This window comes from Gekko japonicus, unplaced genomic scaffold, assembly GCF_001447785.1.
Source record: "Gekko japonicus isolate JY-2015 unplaced genomic scaffold, Gekko_japonicus_V1.1 scaffold1165, whole genome shotgun sequence".
Taxonomy (NCBI): domain Eukaryota; kingdom Metazoa; phylum Chordata; class Lepidosauria; order Squamata; family Gekkonidae; genus Gekko; species Gekko japonicus.
Genome location: NW_015170311.1, coordinates 331,073 through 341,259, shown reverse-complemented (window position 1 = coordinate 341,259; position 10,187 = coordinate 331,073). Strand labels below are relative to the sequence as shown.

General features: G+C 40.9%; 1 protein-coding gene across 1 annotated transcript in view; it reads left to right on the top strand.

Moving 5' to 3' along the window:
• Positions 1-10,187, top strand: part of RAPGEF5 (Rap guanine nucleotide exchange factor 5) — a 176,978-nt gene that overhangs the window by 130,123 nt on the left and 36,668 nt on the right. Inside the window, exons 12-14 of the mRNA XM_015417994.1 lie at positions 3,023-3,101; positions 4,239-4,383; positions 9,488-9,585. Coding sequence (XP_015273480.1) covers positions 3,023-3,101; positions 4,239-4,383; positions 9,488-9,585 — 322 coding nt within the window. The remainder of the gene's footprint in view (positions 1-3,022; positions 3,102-4,238; positions 4,384-9,487; positions 9,586-10,187) is intronic.

The following is a 10,187-nucleotide window of genomic DNA, read 5'->3' as shown; positions in this document are numbered from 1 at the left end:
CCCTACCATTTTTGTCCTTTATCATGGCCAGCTTTGCATGGAATGCTCCCTTGATTTCTCAAATTTTCTTGAAGAGATCTCTAGTCCTTCCCATTCTATTGTTTTCCTCTATTACTTTGCACTGTTCTTTCAGGAAGGCCTCCTTATCTCTCCTTGCTGTTCTCTGGAAATCTGCATGTGTACACCTTAATAAATATTTGTACTTTTATATATATGGTTTAGCTTAGCCCTTTTTGGTTCATAGTAATATCCTGGGTTGAGTTTCCCCCCCCCTTCCCCCCCCCAGTTTTTGGCAGTTGAAGAGAGGCACCAGCAGCTATGCTGCAAATTTGGTGTCTCTACCTCAAAAAACAGCCCCCCCTCCGAGACACGAATACCCCTGGATCAATTCTCCATTATACCCTATGGGGATGGTTCCCATAGGGTATAATGGAGCTGAATAAATTTGGGTTTCGTAAACATTTACCTGAATCCTAATACAATACCAATATTGGTATTTGGGAATATTTGGAATACTAATATTTTTAGGATCCATTAGACCCTAATTGGGAGGAAAAATGATTTTTTTGCACACCTCTAGTATGTACAGATTTTTCCCTTTGCCAATATTATCTCCTTATGATAAGAAAAGTGTAATGCAGTAGCCCTAAGTAGATGTCTCAGTGTTGTATCAAGAGAGTCTGAGCTGGCTATAAGTAGAATGTATTTTCTCTTCATCAAAAACTGACAACTGAGAATGTGGAGGTTTCTATCTGTTCCTCAGAGAGTATTTGCAATCAACACTCTACTTAAGCTTTGAGGTCACTCTTAGTCACTGGAGAAGAATGTGCCCTTTTAGAATAGTGATTAGGAAATCATGAAAGTTAAACCTCCTGAGGTCTTATTATACAGTCAATTTCACACATGCATGTAGAGTTCAGTGAAAACTGGGAATGCGCAAATGATGCGGAAATTGGACCCATGGAGTTTCATGGCTCAAACATATGGCTGTTTCCATATGAAGCATGATTGGCTTTCAGTTCTTTAAACTAGGAAACTCCACTTTGAAGTCAGTTAGAATGAAGAAGCTGTCAGAATAAAATGTGTTGAATTAATTATTAAAACAATCTAGCATTGTCTATTTACCAGACAGAATCTGAATAGATAAAATGAGCGAAATATTTATTAACATATTCATAACACATGCTGTAAATTAGAATTTTCAGTACTTGTAAAGGCATTTGGTTTAATTTTGATTATGAAGATGAAAACCTCACATGTATTAGTCATATCAAAGTACATGCTTCAGCGATAAATTTATTGTTGGTTACAAGAATAATAAATCCTTAAGTTTAGGGCTGTCAGCCTACTAGAGAGATTTTTCCCCCTGTTGCTGTCATTGTTAGGAGACCATCTTTTAATATTTTCTTCTTTCTGGCATATTCCTTATTTGTGAATATTCTGATACAGTGGGCTATTCTTTATCACTGTAGTGCATTAAAATTGCATAAGTTAAAGAGTATGGCAGTATTGCGGAAGACATGACATTCTACAAAGCTTCCTTTGGTTCTTCCTATCAGAAGGAAAAATATAGAGTGGCTTCCCCTTAAAAACTACTAGCATTATATTCAAATAAATATTACCACATAAGTAGAATATTTAGGAGTCTAATCTCTGCTTTCTTTTAACTTCACTGATTGGGAGTCAAATTTTATTCTCTAATAGCTTACTTGATTACTTACAGTTGCAACATTTTATGTCGAAAGAGTTTGAACTATATCTAAATACCTCCAAATTATTTTTGCTCCAAAATTAGTCCAGCGAAGAAGATCTGCTTTTAAAATTGGCATCCATAAATGCTGTAGGGTATGCTGCCTGAGTATCTTCCAAATAGGGGATCAGAATTTTCATGTGTGCAGACATGCATCATCCCCACCACAAGTCACTGAATTAGGTGATAAGGACTCTTAATCAGAAGTTCATTGGGATGAATTGATTGATGTTTTTATGAATGTTTATTGTTTTATCATGTGTTGTGAGCCACCCTGAGCCCTCTTGTGGGATAGGGTAGGAATAAGAAAAAAGCAAGAGTCCGGTAGCACCTTAAAGTCTAACAAAATATGTGGCACGGTATGAGCTTTCATGAGTCACTGCTCACTTCTTCAGATACTCAAGTAAGATACCAAAGAAGTGGGCAGTGACTCACGGAAGCTCATACCCTGCCACATAGTTTGTTAGTCTTTAAGGTGCTACTGGATCTTGTTTATTGCTACAGACAGACTAACATGGCTACCCATCTTGAAATAAATAAGAGTTTGGGGTTAGAATTCTAATGGTCCACAGGAAGAACACTTGCACATCTTTCCCTCCTTATGGCTTTTTATGCTGTGGCATGTTTCAAAAACAAAACAAACAAAATCAAAATAGCCCAGATCATGCTGTGTTCTAGTTTGTCTGTAGTTCTTAACTACATAATTTGGATAATCGAAAAATAAGATGGTTATTCCAGCTTCTCTCTCAAAAAAAAAGTGAGTTGGCTACAGGGATGTAATTCTGATATTTTTCTGATTTATGGATTTACTCAAAGATAAAGAATGCTGAATAATATTTTATACTCAACACCTCTTTTTTAAAAAATCCTCACTCAGGTTGGGTTCCAGCATACCCTGATGTGGAGCCGCTGCCAAGGCCCAGGGCATCTGGCAGGCCCACTACCACAGCCACCCTGACCAGGTTCCCTTCCCCCACCTGCTGACTTGCAAGCCTTCCTACAACCTGTACTTCCTGCCACATGCAGCAACCAGATCTGACAGAAAAAGGGCATACAAGGCAGTAGGAGAGCAGGAGAAGGATACATGGGCAGCCAGTAGGGGGAGGGGCACATGAATAGGTGAAAAAGAGGTGCATGCAGGGAGCATTGGCAGAAGAGGGCCCTCCCCAAGAACCAGAACTGGCCCTGTCTTAACTTCATGGGTACCAGTAGTAGCATTTTGACTGCTCTACACAAGAGTTATCTAACTTCTTTTTGTATCTTTCTTTACAGAAACTCTCCTGGATGACTTCCTTCTCACTTACACAGTCTTCATGACAACAGATGACTTGTGTCAGGCACTGCTTAGGCAATATCCTTCAACAAGTGCAAGAGAGAGGGATTGACTGTCTTCATTTCCTGCCTCTTCTTCCTCCTCCTGCCTCTAACTGTTGATGGCTAGATTCAGTTTGGGAGCTCTCTGCTTCGCTAACATGCTTGTTCGCAGGAATGCCATTTTTCTCAGATAGTACTTTGCAGGAGCTCTTCCAGTTCAGCTGCCTTTCATGTCTTGATGGCATAAAGGGGCTACTGGACATTTATTTGATAGGGAAGGTGTTGCCTGATTTACAGCTGGGATGTGGCTGATACACTATCAGTGGTAACTTGGCATTAAACTATTGCTACCAGCAGTATGTTCTGGCATCCTGAGGGAAACAGTGGTAAAAATGAGAGAGCAGGCTTGGTGTCATGAAGGTGTCATGTTCCATTCAAAGCCAGTATCTTCTTCATGCAATCTAGAGTATGGAATAACTTTTCTTTGACAAAAATGAAGGTGACATGTTCCATTCAAAGCCAGTATCTTCTTCATGCAATGCACAGAAATATGGGATAGCCACAACTTTAGTTGTCCACATGAGACACAATAAATGCTAATGATTGAAGGAGGCAGGGCAAACACTATGAAGAACTTTAGTAATCATCTGAAGTAGTACTTGTGCAGGAAGCTGCTTGAGAGCTTACTGACTGACAGCCAGTTGCTGGGCCCAATTGCCCCAAATCATCCTTGCTTCCACCCCCTCCTAGATACAAATGGCCCCTCCAGTGAATGGGTGGGAACCTGTCTTAGAGAACCAGTGTTGTTTACTGGCCAGTGTGTTGTACATGGTCACTAACTCTCAGCTGACCTTACCTCATAGGGCTGTTCTGAGGATAAAAGGGGATATTGTGAACACTGCCCAAAGTGTATTGGAAGGAGGATAAGACAAATATAGGAGTACACGGTGGTGGGGGCTGCTTGTTTAAAAAGCAGGTATAAATGTATGGGTTTGTTCAGTCTTAGATTTTAAGCTGCAGAGAGTCTCACATTTTTGTTCTTTGCATTTACTAGTGCTAAGTAAACATTAAATATGAATGATAAGAAGGGGGCAGAATATCCAAACAGGTATTTTCTGTTTCTTCTTGAGATTTCATGCCTTCTTGTATTTTTGTTCCTTAACATATAGTATACTTATTGTGCTAAAAACCATCAAGGCAAGGAAGAAATCCTAGATATTTCCTGTAGAAAACGTAAAGTTTTACACCTGGTGTCTCAGTGGACTACACTGTACAAAGACTGGTTACATGAAGATGAGAATTTAAAGCAGTTTCTAAAGGTATGTCAAGAAAGATGCATTTCTGTGCTCTATGGTGGTTTTATTTACATGCACTCTTTGTAGGTGGGGATTCAATCCTTAGGCATGTAGATAGATGGGTTGTGAACCGATATACTGACCGCATGGTGACTTGCCTGCCTGGTGTGAAGGTAGTGGACATTACACCTGGTTTAGATAGGCTGGTAGACAGTGCTGGGGAGGAGCCTTTGGTTGTGGTACAAGTTGGCACCAACAGTGTGGGGAAATGTAGTTGTGTGGTCCTGGAGGAAAAATTTAGGCTGCTAGGTAGGAGACTCAAGACCAGGACCTCCAGGGTAGCCTTCTCAGAAGTGCTGCCTGTTTCACGCACAGGACCAGCTAGATAGGCACAAATTAGGAGTCTCAATGCATGGATGAGATGATGAGGAAGGATTTGTGAGGCACTGGGATGCTTGGAGCAAGCAGGACCTGTACAAAGAGACAGCCCCCACTTGTCCCGAGAAGGAACCAGGTTGCTGGCACTTAAAAATGCGGCAGGGCAGTTTTTAAACTAAATCTTGGGGGAAACCTTGCAGGAGATGAAATGTCTTTGGTTCGGGATGGCTCATTTGTAAGAGATGAAGGGGTAGCTGTTACTGTTCTAGAAGGAAATGGATTAGGACTGTCCAATGAGAAGGTGTCAAATAATATTGACTGCATTACAAGGTTTAGGGGCCACAGGAGGTAGGTTGTAGGCCTAACGTGTCTGGAAATTTATAGATGTTTATATACAAATGCTAGAAGTGTCCGAGGTAAAATGGGGGACCAGGAATGCTTAGTGTCAGAGGAGAACATAGATACTTAGTGTCAGAGGAGAACATGGACACTTTGGTCATTTTAGAAATTTGGTGGGATGAGGAAAATCAGTGGGATACAGTGGTTCCTGGAAATAAATTATATCAGAAGGATAGGGAGGGAAGGGTCAGAGGTTGAGTGACTCTGTATGTTAGAGAGGGTATACAGTCCAGTAAAATTGAGGATATAAGAGAAATAGATTCACTTACAAAAATGCTATGGGTAGAAATAGTGTGCCCAAAAGGAAGCTTAACTCTAGGAGTTCGTTATCACCCACCAGATCAAAGGTTAGAGGATGACTTAAAAACAGCAAAAGAATTAAGGAAAGCAGCTAAATGAAATAACTGTGTCGTAATGGGTGATTTTAACTACCCATACAGTGACTGCATCAATATGTGTTCAAATCAGGAGAAAGAGATTAGATTTCTAGAAACTCTCAGTGACTGTGCCATGGAGCAGATGGTTACAGAACCTACTGAGGGGAGGTAATTCTGGACTTAGAATAATAGATTCATAGAGTTGGAAGGGACCTCCAGGGTCATCTAGTCCAACCCCCTGGACAATGCAGGAAATTCACAAATACCTCCCCCCCATAAACTTCCAAAGAAGGAGAGCCCTCCACCTCCCAAGGAAGCCTGTTCCACTGAGGAACTGCTCTAACTGTCGGGAAGTTCTTCCTAATGTTTAGCCGAAAACTCTTTTGATTTAATTTCACCCGTTGGTTCTGGTCCAACCTTCTGGGACAACAGAAAACAACTTTGAACCATCCTCTGTATGACAGATCTTCAAGTACTTGAAGATAGTTATCATATCACCTCTCAGTCGTCATCTCTTCGGGCTAAACATACCCAGCTCCTTCAACCTTTCCCCATAGGACTTGGTCTCCAGACCCCTCACCATCTTTGTTGCCCTCCTCTGGGCTTGGTGCTAAGTAATGCTCAAGACCTAGTGAGAGATGTAAATGTAATAGCACTAGTTAGGAGCAGTGACCATAATGCTATTAAGTTTAGCATGTATGTAAATAGGGAGTTGCCCAAAAAGACCATCACAACAACTTTTAACTTTAGAAGGGGTAACTTTTCTCAAATGAAGGGGGCTTGTGAAGAAGAAACTGAAGGGTAAGGAGGGTCAAATCCCTTTGGGAAGCTTGGAGACTATTTAAAACTACAATCCTGGAAGCTCAGATAAAGTGTATACCACAGGTTAGGAAAGGTACAAATAGGTATAAAAAGGCATGCATAATAGCAAACAATGTAATGGAAGCAGTAAAATGTAAGAAGGATTCCTTTAAGCAGTGGAAGGCTAGTCCAAGTGAGGTAAATAAAATGGAGCATGGGCTTTGGCACATAAAATGATCAGACAGGCAAAAAGGGACTATGAGGAACATATTGCAAAAAACATTTAAGACCAACAATAAAAATTTCTTCAAATACATTAGTAGCAGAAAACCAGCCAGGGAGGCAGTGGAACCATTGGATGACCCAATGCAGTAAACTAGAGGCATCATCATGCCAGCACCAGAGTGAGAGCAGCTCCATGTCTACTAAAGTATGCACTAGACTCAAACTGGCTAATATATGAACTAGGTTTCTAACACACTTGTCACAAAAGTTGGCCACTAATTGTACTTCGGTATGATTGTTACAGTTCAGTCTTTTTAATGGTTTGCTTGGTTTTATGCTATTTGTGGTTTTTAATGGCTTGTGTTTTATACTGTAGTTTTAAATTGTAAGCTGCCTCAAACAGCAGTCTGAAGAGGCAGCATAGAAATATTCTAAACAAATAAATCAGCTGCTTTCAGCATTTCTTCCCTTCTATAGCATATCAGGTCTATAGTATATCAGGTCTCATCTGCCCATGTTTGAGATGTTGTGACAGTGGCCAACGAGCTTACAATTACATTCTGGGGTCCTGACTTGTGGGAAGAAGAAGAACAATTTGAAAATCTCACTCAGCTGGTCAAATTTCCCCCCTCTGACTTTATGAGCTCTTGGGGCTTCAGCATGCTGATGTTTCTGCCCCATCTCACCCCCACCCCCAGCTTTTTTAGCTTCCACTTACATGCTTTGGATATTGCATTCTTTCTGGAACCTATTTAGACCTCATAAGGCAAGCTTTAAGGCAGGGGTGTCAAACTAATTTTTTATGACAGCTAGATCTGACATAAATAAGACCCTGTTGGACTGGATCATGTGTGTCATAAAATGTAATGCCAGGTAGCGAAGATATAAACTTTATAAAGGGCACAGACAAACACAATTAAAGATTTTTTAAAAACTTTAAATAAAACATGCTTAAAACATTAGCAGTCTTGCAATATTTTGTCTATTTAACAGTGTCTGATAACTGACACCTCTTGCTCTGAATTATTGCATCAAAACGTCTGTGCTGTAGCAATCCTGAGTATGCCATTCAAGTGTGCATTTGTATATCTGTAAGCTGCAAACCTACTTTTGATTTATTGACATTCATTAGGACCCAGGAGAAAACATGAAATGGCTGGGCATTGTGAGCTCTTGTACATAAGTTGCTCATGTGCTGGTCAAGAACATGAGAAGGCATCCTGGCTCAGACTGAGGGCCCATGTGTTTGTCTACAAAACTATAGTCTTCCCCAGAGAAATAACTACAACTTCCTACAAAGGAAATGTGAAGGGTGAATTTGGTCTGGACACACACTCTGGCCTAATCCACCTCACTGGTTTGTTGTTATTCCTCTTGTAAAATTGTTCCTATTACTTTCTTACTGAGATAGACTGGATCATGAGGGCATGAATACAGTGAAAAGGGGGAGGGAACCGAGTTGCATCCAGGAGAGCCCTGGCATAAAGAGCCCAACAAAACACACTCATACTGTAGCAAGGCGCACAGAAGCTCATACCGTGAACAAAACTTTGTTGGTCTTAAAGGTGCCTGGTAGAGCCAGTTTGGTGTAGTGGATAAGTACGCGGACTCTAATCTGGGAGAACCGGGTTTGATGACCTTGGGCAAGCCATCGTTCTGATTAGAGCTGTTCTTGAAAAAGAGCAGTTTCTGTCAAGAGCTCTCTCAGCCCCACCTACCTCACAGGGTGTCTGTTGTGGGGAGGGGAATGGAGAGGAGTTTGTAAGCCGCTCTGAGACACCTTTGGGTAGTGAAGGGTGGGGTATAAATCCAATTTCTTCTTCTTCTCCTGTGTGATTGAGGCAGCCCAGCAAAGCAAGCTCTACCTTGTTCCCTCCCTCCCTTTCTTCAGGCAGAACCCTCAGCCAGTGGAAGGAAAGAAAGGCTTCCCTTTGTCTCTTGCAGCCTGGCCAGGAAGCAAGCTCTGGCTGTTCCCTGCCTCCCCCTGGGAGGAGGAGGGGGAGGAGACAGCCATTTCTTTACCAGACTCTCTCAATCACACAGGAGAGGCTTGCCTATCTATCTCTCCTGTGTGATTGAGAGAGACTGGTAAAGCAAGCTGTGACATGGCGGCAGCAGCAGCAGAACTGGAAAAGAAAGCAGAAAACAGCCAGGCCATATTGGGGCCCTCAGAGGGCCTGATCTGGCCCACAGGCCGCATGTTTGATACCCCTGCTTTAAGGGGTTTTTCCCTTTTGGTTAATTTTTTGTGCATATCTGAGGAGTCTCTCAAGAAGGTAAAGACTACATTGTCTCTATGTGACCTGGGTTTTTGTTGTTATAATAGAGACCAGAAAGTTTAATGTATGTATTGATATCTATTTTAAAGGATGCTTAGGTGTGAATTTGATTACTATATTTGAATCATTCAGAACAGTGTAGAATTGTTAACAAAAGCTGTAATGTCACAAATACTTTCCTGGGAATAAGCCCCATTGAATAAAATGTGACTTACTTATGATTTGTCCTGCTTAGGATTGTGCTCTGAATTCTGAACTACTAGTAGTTCTGTTTCATTTTTGGCTCTTGAATAGTGGAAAATAAGATGCATTTTGTGTATCTATGCTGAAGTGACATATGCTTGCAAACTTATGGTAGGCTTTAAGTAATGTTCTGAAATGTCACTTGAATTTTTTTACACAGCTAATGAGGACACTTTCAGCACTATTACTTAGGAATAGTACAAAAATTGCCTCTAAAGACACTAGTGACTGCTGATTGGCTGCATTTCAGAGAAATTATGCAGTGTAAAATTTCAGCTTGATAGCATTCATGAAGTTTTATTTTAACAAGTTAAAAACTGATTTCCTGAAAGATAAAGGTACATTGTTTTATACTCTATCTCCAGTCAGTTTGGTTGATTCATATCCATTCTCTCTCTCATTCTCTCTCTCTCTCCTTAAAAAAAGACAATATACAGGAATGTATTAGATGATGTGTATGAGTATCCTGTACTTGAGAAGGACTTGAAAGAATTTCAGAAATTACTTGGAATGCACCGTCGTCAGTAAGTTTTTTTTCCTTTAAAAGAAAGATCTCTTTTTGGAAGTTTAGAGTTGACAGTTTTTCTTTAAGTAGTGATGCCAACTGAAGTTTAATTTCACACATTTAATATTTGTTCACTAAGTTTTGTTTTTGTGCAACTACAAAGGATTTGAAAATGGTATCTCTCCTTTTATATAATTGAGTAGTGGGGTGGCACTTTCTGAACATTCCACACGCTCCTAAATCAGTTGGCTCCATTATGTGTCACTTAGAAGCTGTCCCTATCCACTGGCTTCATTGCCTGAGTCCCATCTCCAACATTCCAAACAGTTTGCTCCCCCCCCATAGCCTGTCAGAACACAGATGTCATTTGCATATGCGGCCTGATTGGCCTTTGCCTCTGACATTCTAAACAGTTTGCTGTTGCTGTTGGGAGTCATTGAATGTGTCCTGAGGTAAAATACATATCCCAGTCTTTCCTTAAACAGTCACTGGAGTTGCCAGTCTCCCTGTGGGGCCTGGAGATTTCTCAGAAATCACCGTGTTCCCCAGCCACTGCACATCATTTCCCCTACAGAAAATTTCCCAGCTATTACAACTGATCTCCAGATGACCAAGATCAGT